General features: G+C 36.0%; 1 protein-coding gene across 6 annotated transcripts in view; it reads right to left on the bottom strand.

The window, feature by feature from the left end:
* PAM (peptidylglycine alpha-amidating monooxygenase) overlaps positions 1–21,524 on the bottom strand; it is a 313,806-nt gene that overhangs the window by 5,562 nt on the left and 286,720 nt on the right. For 3 of the 6 annotated variants that reach the window (XM_006900674.1, XM_006900675.1, XM_006900679.1), the window contains 4 exons: positions 17,327–17,442; positions 10,072–10,171; positions 8,281–8,334; positions 277–477 (listed from right to left, as the gene is read on the bottom strand). In XM_006900674.1, coding sequence (XP_006900736.1) covers positions 277–477; positions 8,281–8,334; positions 10,072–10,171; positions 17,327–17,442 — 471 coding nt within the window. The remainder of the gene's footprint in view (positions 1–276; positions 478–8,280; positions 8,335–10,071; positions 10,172–17,326; positions 17,443–21,524) is intronic. The other 3 variants (XM_006900676.1, XM_006900677.1, XM_006900678.1) reach the window with 2 other exon arrangements.

The following is a 21,524-nucleotide window of genomic DNA, read 5'->3' as shown; positions in this document are numbered from 1 at the left end:
ACAGGATAGTATAAAATTTGGATCTGTTATTCACAGGGTTGCTATGAGTTATAATTGACTTGACAGCACCTAACAACAACAACAATACCAATTTCAGAGGCTCCAAGTATATTTTCCTCTGTGTTGCTAACTATAGACAATACTTGGACATAGACAACAACATAAAAAAAAATAAAGACACTGACAAAAAAAAATCACTACCAAAATTCTGAAGGTAATCAGGACAAATGCTCATGCAAAGGCAGGTTCCAAGTTTAAGGGGCTCGTTTTACTTGCCTCCAAAGGCCCTTGACTTTTTCCACCGAATAAATAAGGCAATGGCCAGCAGGACAACAACCGGAATAACCAGAAGGGTTGTAATGAGAACAACGGATACTCCTGATCCTGGTTCTTTGATCAGTTTCTGTTTCTCTTGTATCTTCTGCAATTCTGAGGAAGTGGGTTTGTTTTCCATTTTGGTCTCAACTGCCTCGGCTTCTTCAGGGAAAGAAGAATTCACAATATTCAACTGACTCAAAAACTCCAAATCGCCCCCCCCCTTCCACCCCTATCCAGGCAAATCAACAAGGGCTTGTAGTGAGCTTGCTGAGTCTAATGCATGGGAAGTTCATGTTCTGAATCTACCAAACAATAGTAGGTTTTGGAATTGGGAACTTTACCTTCAAAATTATTTTTCTTGGTTCTATGCTTACTCCACTTAGTTATAATTCCACAAAATTCTTTTACATTTTCCCAAAGCTCAAATTAACAGGCAGCACAACTGTTGTGACTACTGCACTCCTAATAACCTGTGATCAAATCCTAGCTCTCCTACATACTAGCTGTGCAACTTTGGGCAAGTTACTTACATTTTGAGGGCTTTAGTAACTTCATCTTTAAAACTGTGATAACAGTACTTTATAAAATAAAACTGTTACATGTATAGGAAAAGAAAGGGATCAATAAGTATTTGTCTCCATATAGTGTTGTTGTATAGTGTTAGTGTACAAATATTTTCCACGTCCACTGAGTTACTGATGTATCACATGACACTGTTACATATACTAATCAAAGGATTACAAATTGGAGAATGGAATTATGTCCTTCTTATGCTCTATTCTGGAGTTATCAGAAAAATGTAAATGCAGACAAATGCACCTGCTATTCTGTTGTTGATGAAAATAACCTACACAATTCAGTAGTGCCTGACTCAACAGCAAGCAACAAAAACATGTGTGGGGTTAGCCTTAAGTTTAAGCTTTTTAAGTTATTCATTTAACCCCCTCTGGTCTCCAGGTAACAATAATGCAGACACATAATACTGCAAATCATGAACAGCTTTGGGACAAGGCAAAGAGAAAGAGTGCTTCCTACACTGAGCAGCAAGACTTGAGGAAGACTGGAACAAGACCCTGCTGAGAGTGAAATCCTAGTGATGGTGGTGGAGAGACTCTGACATTGCTGGGGATAAACAGTGGCAAGGGGTAAAGAGGAGCCCTGAGATAAAGGCCACAGTCAAATGTCTTTGTTGTTCTTGCTGAACAATTAAGGAGAAGCTAACTTATAACTGCTCTGTGGCAAACCTCGCTGGATGGTTGAGGAAATGAGGGGCTTCTTGAATTTGTGTTGCTGAATTGAAACCAGAACCTAGACTAATTGAGGCATTGTGCCTTGAGAGTGCTAGGCTAAAACATGGATTTGCATTGGGCGATAATCTTTGCCTCCCCCACTCTCCAGAACGTTTCCCTAATAAACCCCATTCTCTGTACCACAAATACTCACTAAGTCTGTAAGTCAACAACAAATAAATGAACCTCTTGCTGTTGGTGTGGCTTTAGAGGCAGCATGGGGCTGGCCTATGGACTCTTATCTGCTTTCTGCTTTGGGGTGGTGAGGGGATGTGCTATTCTCACCCTCTTTGGCCTTTTTGAGAGACAATCATGACCCTTTGCCTGTATGTTCTGTTTTCTAGTCACTAGACATTATGACTTACAATTTCTCTGGGTATTCTTCTGAGAAAACATTTATTAAGACACTTTAGACATCATGATCTAACAAATGGCAAGTACTAGGTTTAGTAGTATTACTAGTAGTAGTACTAGAGTTCTACATTCTTAAGCAGCTTCCTCTTTCATGGTCTCAGTTATATCTATTGAGCCACCTATGTTTATTGTATCATGCCTTGCATTTTTCTCCTGTAATCATCAACCCAAGCTTTTAGTAGGCAATATTATCAACTCCATATTACAGATGGTCTCAGTTTTCAAATTGTTTACGTCTATAGAAATAGGATTTTTAGTTTTGAAAGCTTTTCCTGTGCCATGGTAAAGAAAAGCCATACAATCTTTTCTTTTGGTTACTGAAGTAGCTCTTGATATATGTTGTTGTTATTAAGTGCCATCGAGTCATAGACGACTCATAGTGACCCTATGAATGAAAGACCTGAACACTTGTATAACTTTGGTCATTTCTCCATGTTCATAGAGTTTCTGGAGGCCAGCTATTTCGGAAGTGGAGGCCACTCCTGCTTCCAAGCTTGTTTTAATCACGTACGTAGCTCCATCAAACACTCTCCACCATGGGTAACCATTATCACCTCTGGCATATCAGTGTCACAGTGTTTAGCATCACAGCAACCACAAGTTACCTCTGTACAGCAATGCATAGACCAGTGCTATACCGCCTAAAAGAATGCTTGACAAAAAAAACACCCATCAAAAACCAAAACAAAACCATTTAAACCAGGCCTGAGTGCTGCAGATTAATATCACCCGTCTTGGGCTTGGTAGAATAACTAACTTTTTGTCCACCAGGCAAACAGACCTCCTCTATGTCGTTGTTTTTACTGTAGTTAATATATAGGAGAAATAAAAGAGACTCCTTCACAGACTTAAATAGTTAAAATTCAATTTTCCTGAGTCTTCAATTTCAAGAGAAAACCAGAGTAATATATTTTTCTACTTTTTTACCACTTTTTAAAAAGTTTAGCTTAAAAAAAATGAAAAAAAATTAAAAAATAGTTTAGCTTATTCTTTGTTTTTATAGCAAAGATATATAACTTACTTTATATTAAAACTCATTTTATAGAGGAAAATAAGAAAATGACAATCTTTAGATTATGGAATCATAAGTAAAAAATGTAGCTTGGCTTTCAAGAAACTTGTTGCTTTTGGTGGAAGGGTATGTTCTGTTTGAAGGTAGTCATAACCTAAACATATTCCTTGCATTTTCTACTTGGTACTCAGGAAGTTTACTTAAACCTGACATAATAGACGTATACCATAACTAGACTCTTTCTTAAGATTGGATTCCAAAAAGTGGAATGATGAATTATGGGTGAAACATATGAGAAAAATAATTCAGTATTCATAGAAAGTGGGCTAAGAAAGACACTATCTTGTTAAAGTGTACATAAGAGATTTAAAAAAATCCTTGCATTAAAAAAAATCCTTGCTCTCCATACATCTTCTAGTATTTGAAGTGCAATCAACTGAAAATACTTGAACATTTTGACATTTAAAAACAACATCTACACCTCATTAGGAAAAAGGTAAGCAAACCAATTGAAAAATGGGCACAGGATATTAACAGACACTTCACCAAAGAAGACATTCAGATGGTAAATAAACATATGAAGAAATGCTCAAAATCTCTAGCTATCAGAAAGATGCAAATGAAAACAACTATGAGATATCATCTCACCACAGCAACAATATCAAAGTTCAACAGAGTTGTGGAGAGATTGGAAACCTCATAATCATTGCTGGTAGGAGGTGCAACCACTATGGAAGGCTGTCTGCGCTTTCTCCAAAAGTTGGAAACATACATACCATTTGACCTAGCAATTCCACTACGGGGAATATATCCTAAAGAAACCAGCAAAGAGATGTATGCATGCCCACATTTATTTCTGTATTATTCCCGACAGCAAAGAGATGAAAGCATCACAAGTGCCCATCAATAAATGAATGGATAGAAACATTATGGTATTTTCATTCACATTTTGGAATACTACATAGCATTGAAAAACCATGAATTTGTAAAACATTACACAACATGGGTGACCACGGAGAACATTATGCTGAGTAAAAGATCTCAGTAACAAAAGGACAAATAAGTCACAAAAGGTGCTTAACACCACTGTTATAAAGCAAGACTGATTTGGGGATTGGAAAAACTAAGAAAAGAGTGGATAGATAATGAACACAGCATTGGAATAGACAAAGGAGAGAACTATCTAAAAGGAATATATGATGGGGCATTATATGTATGACAACAGTCCAGAATAAAAGGGTAAGTTACAAAGTGGACTGGAGAAGGGGAAAGGTAGGGAGAGGGAGGAATATGTGCAACAATGAATGAATGAAAATCCAGCTTTTCTGTAAAACGTTCACTAAAATTACAAAATTTAAAAAAAATAACAAAAACAACCAAACAACATTTGGTTTTAAAAGATGATTTCTATTTTAAGTAACTCAACTCATTGCTGCTGACTCAGAAGTGACTCTTCCGGAACTCTCCAGGGGTTCTGAAAGGCTGTAAGTTGCATGAGAGGAAATCTCCCATCTTTCTCTGGAGAAGTCCCTGATGGATTTGAGCAGCTAGACAGGTGTCACTTTTGGGTTAGCAGGGCAACTCCCCACAGACTATGCTAACAAATATACCTATTTTAAATAAGGGAGATAAAAATTTGAAAAGTACCGATTAACAAAAAATAACTGTTGCTATTCTTTTCAGGAGTCTAGCATACCTAGTTGTTATTAAAAATTCCAAGAATTTCACTAAAAGCATAGGAATAATCCTTGTTGTATCATTTTGCCTTTTCATCTAGAGTGTTTTATTACAATCCTAATAATCTGAAGCATTAGAGTAAAAATACAGACTTGCTAGGGTTTATGATTCCAGGAAGATTCTGTCTAGAACAAAATTATCTTCAAGTATTATAAGCGTACAGATTCTTAAAGTATCGCATTGTCAATATTTAGGAATAAAGATAATTTTAAAGAGCTAATTTAGAAAAATATTTTTTTCTTTAAAGCGATACATTCAGAGAAGGAGGCTATGTACACTCTTATGTCTACATTAAAATATATGCTCCCTTATACAAGTATGAGCATATCTCTTTGACAGAAGAAGGAAGATAGAGAGACCACATGGAATAACTGGGATAGGAAGTGAAGTGCCTGATTAACACAGCGATTTATTAGCTGTTACTCAGTTCATCAGACACAATTTAAGGTCATAAACAATAACATAACAAGCACCATTTTAGAAAACACTAAAAGTGCATATAGCACTAACAAGATCGATCTTTAAATTTTTAAAAACATTATTAGTTTCCTCTGCAATATGTCTCTCTTGATCAGTCTTGATCACTTCTTAGGAAACTGTCATTTTCTATTAAGGGGTTGTATGCTTTTGGTTAAGTAACTAGCATATATGTTACATCTTTAGTAACTTTATTTGGAAATTTGAATGTCTTTTCTAAGTTTCTTGTCACTCTAATTTATCTTATCCCTTCAAATCTCTAGGAATACTTGTTCTGAAGCTCTGCTTTTACTTATCAGTCATTTGACCATTTACAACAAGATGATGATTCATGACATTAAAGGTAGGTTTAATTGATAGACTTACAAGTAGCATGTACTAGAATGATAAACCTGATTGTTTCTCTCTTTTTGTAAGTACTAGTTTGAATTAAGCATTAGAATTTTGGTAACAGATAAAATTTAAAATGCAGCATGATTTATATTATTTTTTTTATAAAAACAAAATTTCTCTTTCTCTCTTAAAAGTTTTATTAAGAATCAGATGGTTTCAAAGTATAATGGAACAGCTTCATTTCGTTTTCTTAACTATTAGGTTAGGTGTAGTTTTCCTAACCATTTTTTTGATATTTCTAACTGTCAGAGTAAGACATTTCAATAATATTTACTAAGTGAACTGCTGGGTTCTGCCTCAAGGCTGAGAAGTTTTCCAAATAAATGGACTCAGTGGTGTGCATTGAGAGGAAATGGCCTACAGAAGGGCATAATTCATCCCTGACTGGCCAGTCCAGAGGAGGTCAGCCTCATTGGGCTGCTCTCAATAGGTCAACCAGCATAATGTGGAACTGTGAGATAAGATATATTAAAATAAAAATGTTTTGAGGTCATTTTGAATTCCAGAAGTTTTAATGTAAACTAAAATCACTCTCAACTTGCAGTATTAGAAGCATTTATGGTGGATGAATTGGTGGTATCCATTACTTCTCTACAACATAGAAACAGAGATTCAAGGACAGTACAGGTTTTGTGCCAATCAGATTTTACTTTAAAACCCTGCTCTATCACTTCTTGTCTCATAGTCATTTAGATCCTCAATTTCCTCCCATGTAAAATAGGTATAATAGTCACTCTCACAAGGTTGGTGTAAGGATTAAATTTAATAACCTTTGAGAAGCGTGGTGCCTATTGTTTGTGCTCCATGAGTGACACAAAAATATAGCTTCACTGGTGTCAGTGCTGACCCATGGCGATCCACCGTGCATCAGAGTAGAATTCTACAGCATTTTCAATGGCTGATTTTTAGAAGTAACTCATTAGGCCATTTTTCCAAGGTGCCTCTAAGAAGAGTCAAAGCTTCTATTTTTCATTTAGCACCTGAGCTTGTGAACTATTTGTATCTCCCTAGAACTGTCCATAAATGACATCTATTATTACTAGTACATTTCCCAAAACCAATATTGTAAAGCGATTAGAATTTACAATAATTCAATAGATAGTAGTAAAAAATATGAGGTGATCAGGAGCCTTCTTTAATACCTACATATAATATGCTTGTACTTTTAGCTACCACTCAGTATTGTCACGAGTAGAACCTCTACACAAGGCAAACAATTACTATTTATTGTGTAGCATCATCGTACCTCTTTCAGCTCTGAGTCGGCTCTATTTCATCTGTCTAACTATCTTTCCACCTGCTTTCATGAGAAAGGAAAATAAATAAGCCTGGGCTTACGTCTAAGTATGTAGGTGAATCTGTAAAGTAACTAATAAAAGAACTACTTTGCCACTTAAACATCAGAAGCATTTAATAAGAAACTCTAAGTCTCAACTGTAAATTATGTTAGTGCCTGCCAGTGTTAGAAAATGTATAAATAGAGACTGATCCAAGGAAAAGGAGAAAATTACTTAACTAGAATTCTGAATGTATCTAGTGACAAACTGTTGTGGCTGTTGTTGATTATTGTTGAGTCAGAAACAACCCATAGCTGAACAACCCTTCAACAGGTTTTCAGAGGCCATTAATCTCATGAGAAGAGAATGCTAACCCTTCTCCTGTGCAGCAGTTTGTAGATTTTAACTGCATGCCTTTGGAATTACAGCACAGCTTTTTGCCACTAGGCCGTCAGAGCTCCCCAGTGGTTGTATACCAGTACCAATTATCAGTGCCCCTTTTTTTTGATATTATATATCAATTATATATTGGTGTGTATATATGTATACACATGTGCACACATACAGTAAGTACATGGGTGTTTCACCTCTTCTTATAGACCACAAGCCTTGTGAAACCAAGACACAGTTCTACTTTTAACACAAAAACCAAAAAACGTAACCAAAAGAGTTGCCATCAAGTCAATTCTGACTCATGGTGATCTATGTACTTTAAAGTAAAACTTCATTCCACAGGGTTTTCAATGTTTTTCATCTTTCTGAAATAAATATCCAAGCTTTTCTTTTGGGAGATTTGAACTTACAACTTTCGGTTAGCAGCCAAGTACATAACTGTTTGCACAACCCAGGAATTCTTACTCTAGAAGACACTAAAAAATGATGAGGGTCTGAATGTTACTAAGATAAAGGCTTAGGGAGCAACTGACTCATTAGCTGCTATAACATTAACACATCTAAGATATTTTTCACTCTTTTAGATTAGAATCCATTAAAAAGAGATCCTTCCCAATACTTTGAAAGGTATTTTTCTGCTAGCTTGAGGTTAATGCACTTTCAAAAGTGACTAACTTACTCTTTTTCCCCTGAATTTCCCTGACCCACTGATTATAGATTTCTTACATCCTCAATCACTCTCCATCACTTGAAGTCAGTGAACCTGAGCTCATTATTACTACTACATTTATCAGCAAAAGCAGTGGCAACATGCAGGCTTACAGTCTCAGAATACAGCAGAAGTTGTGGATAATTGACCAGATTGTATTATATTTTTAGCCTGATAATTTTTTAAGTGCAGCCAAGAGCCAGAAAGAAATTCAACACAAATAGCCTTGGGTTTCACAGTCATGAGAGAAAGCTGACCAACCTTTGATTTCCTGGACTTCGATGCCAGCCTTTTTAACTGATCGATGTTCCATTCCTGTAACACAAAAGAAAGAAAAAGAGAGAATATCAGAATACCCAGGAGAAACATTTGAAAAGAACATAGAATATTGTTATATTAATTTTTTCTAGTAGAAAATATTTCCTTAATACAAATTAAAGTTATTCCACTGAAATAGTACTTCAGTATCTTCATACTTTGAATGGGTGTTTCCTGGAGTTAATATTATATTATCTTCGAAATAGCAAGTATTTCTGTTTTCACATGTATAGTATCTCAGATTTATTAGTACTTCTGCCATGTTGGATTCCTTATCTTCTAAATGACAAAAATGGATTTGACTGAATAATTGAAAACTAAACTCATTGCTGTTGGTTTTGACTTATAATGACCCTACAGAGAAAGCAGAATTGGGCTTACAAGTATATCGATCTTTAATCAACTGCCACATCTTTTGCCATTACTGGTGGGCTTGAACCAGCTCTAATGTCCACACCTCTGGAGAGAATGTAGGCAGTGGGTATATTTAAGGTGAATGTGAAGCTACTCTTTTGAACACCACTGTGTACTCAACCAAGCAGAGTGCTTATTACAAAGCAGTAAATATTACTAAAAAATTGGATCTCAATACAGTGGCTAACAAATTTAACTGGGATCCTAGAACTGTGTACTATCTGAGTAAAGTTTTCAAAATCTTCCCAGCAGTTTACAACTTAGCATATTATAAAAACATTTCTAGATGTGAAAAGATGATGGCTTGGTAAGCACTCAGTGCTCTTCAATTTAGACAACTGGTAGGATAAAAAGCCAGTTGCCACTGACTTGATGCAACTTAAGTTTGTGTCAAAGTACACCTATTCTCCATAAGGTTTTAAATGGTTGATATTTTTGGCAATAGATCTCTCACTAGGCCTCACTTCTAAGGCATCTCAGGGTAGATTTAAGTTTAACTTAGTTAGTATCTAAGAATATGATAAAACTCCAAAGCTCAAACTGTGCCAACAAGTCAGAATTGACTCATTGCTGACGCTCTGTGGGGTTTTCAAACGCTGTAAACCACATGGTAGGAAACTGCTCATCTTTCTCTTACAAAGCAGCTGGTGCATTCAAATTGCCAACATTTGGGTTGGCAGTACAACATCTTTAACACTAGACAACCAGTGTTAAGCACATTATAGCAAAGTCCAAGTTAGTATGCTTTTATAGAATTAGAAATACTGCCTGAATTGTAGTTTGAAAACTCTAGACCTAGATAGCCTAATCTTAACCAAGCAGAGTTCTGTCTTCAGGCAAACTTTTAAGTTCCCTGAAAATACAGGAACTCAGTATTTCAGGAAACATGAAGCCTAAATGAAAAATGTACAATGTTTCCTGTTCAGAATAACATGTGTCTGGGAGATGCTGGCATCCCTAAATGCTCTACAGCTATTGAGATTGAAGAGCCACATGGGTAGTGATGCCTGTATAGAAACAACTCAGCTCCTTTGCCTTTCCAAAACCCTCTCCTCCCTCTGTAGTAAGCTGGATTTAATCCTGGCTCTATGTAACAGACATTAATTACTTAAGGCATTGAGAACTTCCTACAATCAAAAGGACAACTGCCTGGGGTGAGTGGGGAGACAATCCTCCTAACTTAGAAAAATATTTTAATTCTTAACAACTGCCAATATGCACCTTGATTTTCCATTCCTGTCAATTAAGAGAGAAAGGAACGTAAACATTTTAATTTCAGATGTTCTCAAGCAATAACACTGGGGGAAAATGTGGACATACTTTCAGTCGAGGTGAACTTCCACACGGTCTTAGCATGAGCGTCTCCAACATACACTGTCCCGGCTTCAGACGCAACAATATCATGAGGCATGTCAAAGTGCTGTCAAAACAGCAAGTCACACATTAAGTAGTGAGGTTACCCTTTTCTGTCATGAAAAGGTAGGAAAATAAAGTACACAGCAAAACAACAGGCAAAAATCAAAACAAAACCCCTCAAATTTTTTTAAAAACCAAACAAAAAATACTTTTTAATCACAGCATCTTTAGTCTCTGAGTTATTACATAGCAAATTTTAGTCAAGTATAATGCTAGATACTGGGACATACTGAACAACCTTTACCACTAATTTCCAAATACATTAAAAAGCAAACATTTACAAGCAAATTCTTTTATTTATTTTAAAATTATTTTAATGCAGTTGAGTCGGAAGTGAGTCATAACTTACTGTCTAGTGAGTCTTCAGATGTTATAAGTCATATGGGAGGAGACAGCTCTTTTCCCCTTCAGAGCAGCTGGTGGATCTGAACCACCCGTCTCCCAGCTGAAAGTGCAACTCCCTACACAACTAGTATTGAGTCCCCTACCTTTTTAAAATTTATTTTTGCCTTTTATTTCTTCTAACGTTTAATATCTATCAAAATGTGCCTCTTTTAATTTGTACAAGTCAAACAGATATTAATTACGTTACTGTTCCCATCAGGGGAGCACTTGGTGGTCTTGAACTGAAATCCCGATGCACGTGGTTCATCTCCACCAGCTGCTTCATGGGAGAAGGATGGACATTCTCCTCCCATGTGATAAACTGCATCTTAAAATTTTCCAGAAGGTCAGCTATAGGTCTGTTCTGACTCGACAGTATACAACAACCCTTCTCATCAAGCTAAACTACCCTTAAAAACTATTTGAATATTACTAATAAGAACAATCAATTCAGATTCATGGCATTTGGGCTATATCCAAGAAGAACATGAGTTTTATACCCTCAGATCCAACGTCTGCAGTTTTCCATCATCCATAAAAACAAATTTGAGTTTTCACTGAATTTGTGAAAAACTAAACCAATCAAAGAAAAACCCAGACCCAAAACTTCAATACTCCCTAGACTTTTGTATCTACTTCAGACACTTAGTATTTTAATATCACCTTCCTCATGTCCTACATCCATTTCAAATTACTGTCTTCTCAGGCCTAGGGATACAGAAGTCAGGTGAGCAGTTGTGTGAATTTCTTGGGGCCACACAAGTTTCTAGAAGAACTGACAGGCTTAAAACATTGAAACACTGTGCACTCTGACATTTCCATGTGTTTACTGAAATTTCCAAATGTGTCATGTAGCTTCCTATTGGCAAGGTGTAGATACTTTTTTCATCTTCGAAGCCAGCAGACCTGCCTGACTACATAGATCTTAAAAATATGACTAGTGCATATGGAAATGACATTACCTAGACTGTGGTGTCATAAGCTAATAGCTGCAGACCTCAATTTGCTGAGTACAAAGGTCACTAACAAGATGAACTATTCTCCTTAGTTCACTTTAAGAGGCGCGGAAGAATGTATGCTTTGGAGACACTATTATGCTTAAAAATCACCACAGCTTAAAAATGAAAATGAGAGCTGTGCCAAGGAGACTCTTCCTTCAGAGCATTCAATGAGCTGTGACAAATGTGCAAAAGAAAGACAGAGCCAGAAATCAAAATGCTGCCTTGTTGAAATCTCCTAAGCCTGTCATTAAACATTCATCTTTATTTTTGGTTCAGCTAATGGGTGGCAACAAACTTAAAAATTATAGGCAGTGCCTGTTCTATACAAAATATGCTTTTATAAATGGCTTTTAAAAACATATGGTTACAAATTGCTTCACATTTCGTGATAGGAAAAATACTATAATAAGTGGAAGAACAGAACTGAAAGGAAAGAGACTATGTGAAGTATTTATTGGCCAAGGTCTTTGCCTCACATAAATCACAATAATCATAAATTCAAGGCTAAAAGAAATATCAATGGTTCTTAAACTGATCCATAGGGCCAGTGGGACTATGGTAAGGGTTTAGTGAGAGCCTTAGCAGGTAGCACTGCTGGACGAACCTTTATTTCTGCTGCAAACAAAAGCACTTAACTGCAATATTTGCTGCAGGAGGTCAAGGATTACAGCTTTCAATATTATTAAAGCTCAACATCAAATAAACAAAGATTCTCACTACTGAGCTGATTGGCAGCATCATGATAGACGGTGAAGAGACTGAGATTGTTAACAGCTTTAATTTGCTTTACTCCACAATCAACACTATTGGTACCAGCAGCAAGGAAATAAAAAAAAAAAATTAAACAAATAAAAAAAAAAAGAATAGCATTGGGGAAGTCTGCTCTCAAGGACATCTCCAAAGAACTGAAGAGCAAGAATGTCAGTCTGAAGACTAAGGTGTACCTGACCTAGGCCATGGTCTTTGCATTTATGTTCTATGCATCAGAAAGCTGGACAATGACTAGGAATGATAGGAGAACTGATGCCTTTGAGCTGTGGTGCTGGAGAAAAGTACTGAATATACCACAGACCGCTATAAGAACAAACAGGCTTGTGCTGGAGAGGGTTAAACCAGGCTGCTCCTTGGAGGTAAGTTTCCTTGGAAGTTTCATCTGACATACTTTGCACATGTTGCAAGGAGGGACAAGTCCTTGAAGATGGACATCATGCTTGGGAAGGTGGGGAGACAGTGAAGAGAGAAAGACCCTTGATGAGATGGATTGACTCAATGACTAGGGTAATGGGGGTAGGTTTGTCAGAGACAATGAGGTTGGGTCAGGACATAACAAGGTTCAGAGCTGTTGTACATGGGGTCCTATGAGTCACAGGTGACTTGACAGCACAAAACAATAACAAAAACAACAATATTTCACAGTTCTGTATAATTTTAAACAGCAAGATTATGTTGTTTGTCTTCAGGATTTCAGAGTTGAAGGAACTTAGATATATTCTAATACACTCTGCAAATTCCTATCTTTAACAAAATAAAAATGACAACAAAAGAATGATAACCTCCTCCTTGGTCACCTAGCGTCACAGCCCAGTGCAGCCTTCCCTTAAAATGTTCTGCTTTGTCTTAACAGTTCATGAGACATTTCTAAAATCTATGATAAACACATTGACTATCATACACACAAACATAATGCTTAAATTTACATAATAACAAATATTAAATTCTTTTAAGAAGCTGTATCACATTCATGTTGTGGCTTTACATAATCTCTGGCATCCCAATATGTATTACAGGGATTAAAAGATATCATTATAGTCCAATTTCATTTATCAAATATGAGTACTGTTGTTAAGTGTTGTCGAGTAAAACCTACCTATCTGAACTCTGTTCTATTCTGTGGCATCTTCACACTTCCGGACACACGAGAGCCCATTGCAGCAGTCACTGAGTCAAATCATCTAGCTGAGGGTCTTTCTCTCCTCTGCTGACTTTTCACTTTCCAAGCTTGGTGTCCCGCTCCAAGGAACAGCCTCTCAGCGATATGCTCAAAGTATGTGAGGCATAGCTTTATCATCTTTGCCTCCAAATAGCACTCTGGCTGCATTTTCTCCAAGACATATTTGTTTATGGGGTTTATTTGTTTGTTTGTTTATTTTGCAGTCCGTGGGATGTTCAGTATTCTTCTCAAACATCACAGATCAAAGGCATCAATTTTTCATCTGTCATGATTATCATAGCAAGTGGTCAAAAAGACTATGGCTTGAATCAGACACACCTTACTCCTCAAACTAATATCACTGCTTCTCAATAATTTGGATACAGCAGACTTTCTCAGTGTAACATGTCTCCTGATTTCCTGACTACTGATACGAAGGATGTTAACTGTTGTTATAACTTAGATGAAGTTATTGAAAGTTTCAATCTTTTCTCCATCTATCACAATACTGCCTATTGCTCCAGTGGTAAGAATCTTTGTTTTTTTTATATTGAGATGCAATCCATATTGAAAGCTGTATTCTTTGATATTCTGCATAAAGTATTACAAGTCTTCACTTTCAGCAAGCAAAGTTGTGTCATCTGCAAAACGCAGGTTACTGATGAGTCCTCCCTCTTATCTGGATGCCACATGCCTCTTCATAGAGTCCAGCTTCTTGACTAATTTGCTCAGCATACAGACTGAATAGGTATATAGAGAGAATACAACCCTGATGAATTCCCATCTTAATTATAACCCATGTATTGTTCCCTTGCTTTGTTCGCACAACATTCTCCTACCTGTTTAAAAGATTAACAGATTGTAGCTGTGCATGCACTCATTATTCAGTCTATGCCAGGAAATCTGGAGGGCAGATGTCCGGCCAATGGACTGGAAGAAATCCATATTTATTCCCATTCCCAAGAAAAGTGATCCCACAGAATGTGGAAATTTTCAAACAATATCATTAGTATCACATACAAGCAAAATACTGCTGAAGATAATTCAAAAATGGCAAGAAAAGTACACAAGGAGGGAATTGTCAGAAGTTCAAGAAGGATTTAGAAGCAGCCATGGCACCAGGGATATCACTGTTGATTTCAGATGGATCCTGGCTGAAAGTAAAGGATACCAGAAGAATGTCTATCTATGATTTGTTGAGTATTTGTTGAATAGGCATTTGACTCTGTGGATTGTAACAAGTTATGGGTCACACTGAGAAGAACTAACTGTGCTCATGTGAAACTTGTACCTGGACCAGGAGGCTGTTGTGCAAACAGAATCTCTTCTTATGCAGGAGTTAATTTACTACATTATTTTTCCCCCAAATGTAATCTTTATTATCATAATCTAATTAAATGAAAATTCTGTGAGATTTAGTTTACTAACTTATTTTAAATTACTGAATCAATACAGGATAATTTCTATGTTGAAGTGGTATTATGTCTTGTTCACATAAGTGAAAAGTAAATTTTATCTTTGATTTATGCTCCCTGCTCAAGATTACAGCATTAATTCACATAATATGAAATCATTCAAAGTCCAAAGAATGCTGATATTTAGACATGCTGCTTTCTAAAGTTTTTAAAGTTTTTCAACTTTTAAGAGTGAGGATTATTTATATTATATAGTTTAGCATTTATTTTTTTAATTCTAGATGCATACTTGCATTAAAGGTAAATACTATACTGATAAAAAGCAGTGACCTTATAGTTAAGTATCTTACTTTTTTATCAATAGTCAGGTGGAGGTTATTGCAGGGGCAAAATAATGAAGACCAGATAATCAATATACAGCTGAAATACAAAATTTTCTCATTAGAATGAATTTCTTTCTGAAAGTATACTATGAATTTATACTTGATAGCTGATTTGTTTTTCAGGGGAAATTTTCTATAAAAAAAATCTTATTTTCTAATTTCTATATAATGATTTGTCCTAGCGAGGGTGATACCAGTCTGCTCCATGGAGGCAAGGATTCTGAAGCTTCTGACTCTGGACATACTGCAAGGTGGGACCAGTCTCTGGAGAGGGACATCATGCTTGGGAGATTGGAGGATCAGCACAACAGAGGAAGACCCCTGATGAGATGGTTTGAGTCAGTGACTGGAGTAATAGGGGGTAAGTGTGTCAGAGACAGTAAGATTGGCACAGGATAGAGCAGGGTTTAGGGCTGTTTGGGTCGCTATGAGGAGCAGCACATAACAGCAACAACAACAACACAACATATATAAACTCATAGGAAAAGATTTGTACAGGAAACTAGGTCAGGTTCAGTTTGATTTGATTTACATACTGTAAAAGCTCTGACTAAAGGTTCAGTTGAAAGATGGGATGTTATCTTCTGCTTACCATAATTATATCCTCAGTAATCTAGGAAAAAAAGAATCTGGTACATAGTAGGTACTCAATAACATCTGGGAAGAAATGTGATGATAAACTCCAGACAGGCTGTCAGTATGTCTAAGAGACTCCTTTCTCTGATGGAAGCATTTTTAAACTTACCTTTTAATTTAGCAAATGTGATGTCTTAAAGACCTCAAACCTAAACCTACTGTCATCACGTATCTTAAAGATCTCAAACCCAAATCACTGACAATAAATTGATTCCAACTCCTAATGACCTGGAAGGGCAGAGTAGGACTATTGTAATGTTTCTAGAGCTATAAATATTTATAAAGCAGACTGATTCGGCATGTTCCCACAGAGTGGTTGTGTGTTTGAACTTCTGACCTTTTTGTTAACAGCCCATTTCTTTAATTACTGCATCACCAAGGCTACGTGGTAAAAATAATATGAAAATTATTTTATGGATGTACTTTGTCTAGTGATGCCTTTTGATAGTTGAATTCTGATTCAAATAAATTCAATAAATATAGTTATAAACAATTTTAAAAAATAACTTTTACTTGCAGTGTTTTGCCAAGTTAAATTTAGAAAACTGATACAATACAAAAATATTGATTCAGTGTATATGAATATTCTTTTCACTGTGGCAATCAGGCTTTAGAGAGAGTAAACTGGAAAGACCAAAGGCTGGGACCACACTAATCCATAATTACTATACAAGAAGCTGTTAGAATAAACGAACAATAATAAACCATCTATGAAGCCAAAACTAGCCTTTAGTTTTTTACCTAAACCAAGGTTTTAGAACTTGAATACATTTCATAAAATGCTGTTTTTCAAGTTTTATTGCTAAATACATCATAGCAACAAAAAGGTAAGCAGTTACTATTGAGTCTTGTTATTGTTGTGTACTGTTGAGTCAGAACTGACCCATAGCTGACCTTCTCGTGGGTTTTCAGGGACAGGTTAATCATACAGGAGGAGACTGCCTATCTGTTCTCCATGGAGCAGTTAGCGGATTTGAACTGCATGTCTTTGGAACTGCGACACAGCCCCTTTCCACTAGGCCGCTAGAGCTCTCTGTTTGGTCTTAGAGAACTATATAAACACAACTGATTCAACTATAGTGTCCTTGCTTTTGGCTAAAACGAAGAAAAGACTAATTTTTAAAGGAATTTTTAAATGTTTTTTATCTACACAAGTCACAATATGCAAATTCTATTAAGAACCTTCAAATTATACATAGCATAAATTTTCACATGAGGAAATTTAGGAATCACAAGAGAATGTATCTAGACAAAAACATACAGGATATACTTGTCACCTAAGATAAGAAAGACATCATAGTGATTCACCTTTTTTTTGTGAAATTATACAATCATAAATTTATTGTGTCTAGGCTCATTTGTGCATTTCATTTCCACAAAAATGAAAACCTAGGCAATGCTTATACATACCTTGCGTACTGGCTTGAAGTTGCCTATAATTTCCCCATTTGAAAAGTTCATTACAAATCCCTGTACAGGTTGTTGGTCTCCAAAATAAGGCTTCCCATTCACAGCAAAGAGCAAACCTAGGAAAACATTTGCAGTTAAGACTTCCTTTAAAATACAGACAAAACTGGCTTTCAAATATATGTATGAACATTCACATACAATCAAGAGCAGAAAGGTCAACCTAAACTTTGTAAATATCAACAAGGGCAGAAAATGTAAAATAATTGACAAATGTCTCCTTTTGAGTAGCAAGATCAGAGACAAATAGAGGGCTCAGCATCATGTAACAGGTTATCAGAAACTGGAAGAATCTGGTTATTTAGGCTAACAATTTTAAGATCAGATCATTTTCACTCATATATCTAACCTCATTAAAAGATTATACATAAGTTACTTAGAAATGCAAACAAGTAAAATTACCATTCAAATTGTTGTCAGTTGCCATAGAATTATGACCCATAGCGACCCTATTAACCACAGATCTGAACGCTGTGTTATGCTCATAATTCCTGACACGTTAGAACCCACGGCACAGTCACTGTGTCAAAGCACATGGTTGAGGGTCTTCTTCTTGTTTGTTGACCCTCCACATTTCTAAGCATTATGTCCTTCTCCATGGAATAGCCTATCCTAGCTACATGCTCAAATTTTGTGAATGAAGTCTCATCATCTTTGCCTCCAAGGACCACTGTGACTGCACTTTTCTCAAGACTTGTTTGTTCTTTTGGCAGTCCATGGGATATTCAGTACTCTTCTCCAACACCACACAGACCAAGGTATCAATTTTTTTCTGTTTTCCTTATTCATTGTCCAGCTCTTTGATACACAGCAACTGATTGGAAAGAACATGAACTGAATCAGTTGTATCTTCATCCTCAAACTAATATCCCTGCTCTTCAATAATTGGGAGAGCTCCCTAACTGCAACTTTCCTAGTACAATACATCTTCAGATTTTGTGACTGGAAATTGGTACTAAGGATTCTGACTGTGGATCCAAGTAAGATGAAACTGGTGACAACTTCAATCATTTCTCCATCTATCATGATGTTGCCTCCTAGTCCAGTGGTGGTAAGAATTTCTGTTTTCATGATGTTGAGATGTAATCCATATTGAAGGCTGTATTCTTAGATCTTTTGCAACAAGTGCTCCCCATTTTCAGCAAGCAAGGTTGTGTCATCTGCATAATGAAGGTTATTGATGAGTTTCCTCATCTAGTTGCCCTCATCATAGAGCCTCTTGAATATTTTGCTCAGTGTATAAATTGAACAAGTATGGAGAGAGGATACAACACTGATGCACTCGTTTCTTAATTTTTAACTGTAGTTTTCCCTTGCTTTGTTTGCACAGTAGTTTCTTAGTCTAGGTATAGGTTTTCTGTGAGCACAATTAAATGTTCTGCAATTCCCATTCTTCTCTATGTTAGTCATAACTTGTTATGATTCACACAGTCAAATGCCTTTGCATAGTCAATAAAGCATAAATAAATATACTTCTGGTATTATTTCCTTTGAGCCAGGATTCATCTGACATCAGCAGTGATATCCCTGGTGCAGTGCCTCATCTAAACTCTGCTTGAATTTTTAGCAGTTCCCTTTATGTATTATTCTAGTCAGTTATGAATGATCTCCACTAGTATTTTGCTTGCATGTAACATTAATGATATTGTTTGTGAGTTTCCACATTCTGTTGTTTCACCTTTCTTAGGAATGGGAACAAATATGGATCTCTTCTTATCAGTTGTCCAGACATCTGTCTTCCAAATTCCTGGAATAGACTGGTATGTGTGTCCAGGGCTCCATTTGTTAGTTGAACCATGTCAATCAATCCATGTATCCCATCTATTCTTGGGGCCCTATTTTTTTTTGCTAATATCTTTAATTCAGCTTTAACTTCTTTCTTCTTTACTATTGGCTCCTGCTTATATGGTATTTCTTGAAATTTTTTCCAGTGTCAGTATAAATAGGATTATCTAATTTTAAGCAACTGGAGTTTGAAAATGTGAAATGATGGTTTCATATTATCAAACAGATGCTTTTTCTTGTTTAAAATATTAGAACATCTTTCTAATAATGATTTCTTAATAAATACTACTACTTAGTACAGTACTATTTATAAAAAAGTATGGAACCATTAACATTTTGGTTAAGTAAATACTATAGTTGATTAAACAATACTAATTTTTAAAGAATTAAAACATAATAAGGTATACTGTTGTTAGGTGCTGTTAATTTGGTTCAGACTCATAATGACACTGAACTCATATAACCGAATGAAAGACCACCTTGCCTTCTGTCATTCTTACAATCACTGCTATTTGAGATCACCAAATTATAATTCAAAGGCATCGATTATCAGGTCTTCCTTACTCAATGTCCAGCTCTTTTTGGTTTGCGTGCATTCAAAGTGACTGAAAATGCCATGGACTGGGATGGACATCTTCATCCATTGTTGAACTAGGTTTTATATTAGAGTTACTTAACACTACACATTGTTCAATATATTTTCATCTTTAAGAATATTAGGGTTATTTATATATTAAGCTGAGAAACAATAAATATCATTGTTATTGTGTAATATTATTGCGATAACCCCAAATATATTTTTGTCCTTTATTTTGATTCTGATTTGAACTAGATTCCTTTCAATCATTCTTCCTGATTTTTTTAATCTAATATTTAATTTCACTCTTGTCATAATGACCATGGTTATCTTCTTTATTAAGTGATTAAGCCTGCCAAATATATCTTTAAATACGAAGCAAAAGCAAATGTGGTAATTTTGCTCTGGTAACAGTAATGAGTTTTTGTAAAGTATTTATTACCTAGTCTTTGGTGAAAATAAATTTGCTCTATCATTATTCCATGTCCCAAATAAACTGAGAACTGCTTCGGAAGATGCAACCTTAGTAGAATAAGAAGTATACATGCTCTGATTGAATGCATTCAGTGTGTTCATTGTCCATTGAAGCAACATGCTAACTTGTTTTTCAATTTAAATTGTGTGGATGTTATTTTACACTTTAAAATTTTTTTTTCTGAATTTCTTAAAGTCAACAATATATACCCAAGAATAACAGGGTTTTGGTGTTTTTTTTTTTTCTTTCCCCAGAGTTTTCTGGTCATTTCTCTTGACATTTAGAGTTAAATCCTAGTATACATTTTTTGGTATTAATCTTTCCAATGTTAACTGCCCATACCTTTTCTGTTTTTTTTTTTAATAATAAAAAAACAACAACAACAAAAAACAACCCACAAACAAACCTGTGAAAGAGAAGTATTTTGAATACTGGCTCTGATACACATTTACCATCTGTTGATGATGTGTGAAAACACAGTATTAATCATTTAATAACTAGAGAAGACTATCATAATTAAGGAAAATTAAAATAAATGTTTGAAAACAAATTTTAACCTGTTACAAACAGCAGTTAAATTGTGTAAATTTGGGGAAATCTCACTACTAGAATTAAGTAGGAGTAGAGAATGCATTGAGTCTCCTCTGCAACCAAAGATTCCTATGCCAGTTGTGCCAGAACCTACAGGAGAGGAGCAGCAGCCACAGCTGAGAACCAGTGAGACCTGAGATTGCTGGAGCCTTAGCCCAATCTGGCTGGAGGACCGGGCAGGGGTGGCGGGGTCAGGGGGTTGGTGGGGGAGAGATGAGGTATCTCACTTGGTAAGCCTTTATAACACTAGTCTAAATCCCCAAAATTGAAGGCTGAACACTTAAAGACCTGTCAGTATGCTTCAGAAATTTTCCTGACTAAGAAATTCCATCCTGGTAATGTCTACAATAATTTCCATAATTGTGAGCATGGTTATTTGAGGTCTGTGTAGTTACTGCAAAGGATTTAGGGCCCAGTAGAACAGGAGGTTTTTGCTGCTGCTGCTCTGTGCCTTCGGGCCTGGTCTACCTCATTTCTAAAGTGTTTCCTCAAGGTTGGTCATAATTTGTTGTAATCCACAGAGTCAAATGCTTTTGCATAGTCAATGAAACACAGATAGACGTTCTTCTGGTACTCTCTATTTTCTGTCAAGATCCATCTGACATTGTCAATAATGTTCCTAATGTCACGACCTCTTCTAAACCCAGCCTGTATTTCTGGTAGTTCTCTGTCAATGCACTGTTCCAGTCATTTCTGGATGATATTCAGCAGGA

The sequence above is a fragment of the Elephantulus edwardii genome, unplaced genomic scaffold (genome assembly GCF_000299155.1).
Source record: "Elephantulus edwardii isolate Elephantulus edwardi_28Jun2011 unplaced genomic scaffold, EleEdw1.0 scaffold00290, whole genome shotgun sequence".
NCBI lineage: Eukaryota > Metazoa > Chordata > Mammalia > Macroscelidea > Macroscelididae > Elephantulus > Elephantulus edwardii.
The sequence above is the reverse complement of the archived record's forward strand: the minus strand, read 5'-3'. Positions and strand labels throughout refer to the sequence as shown.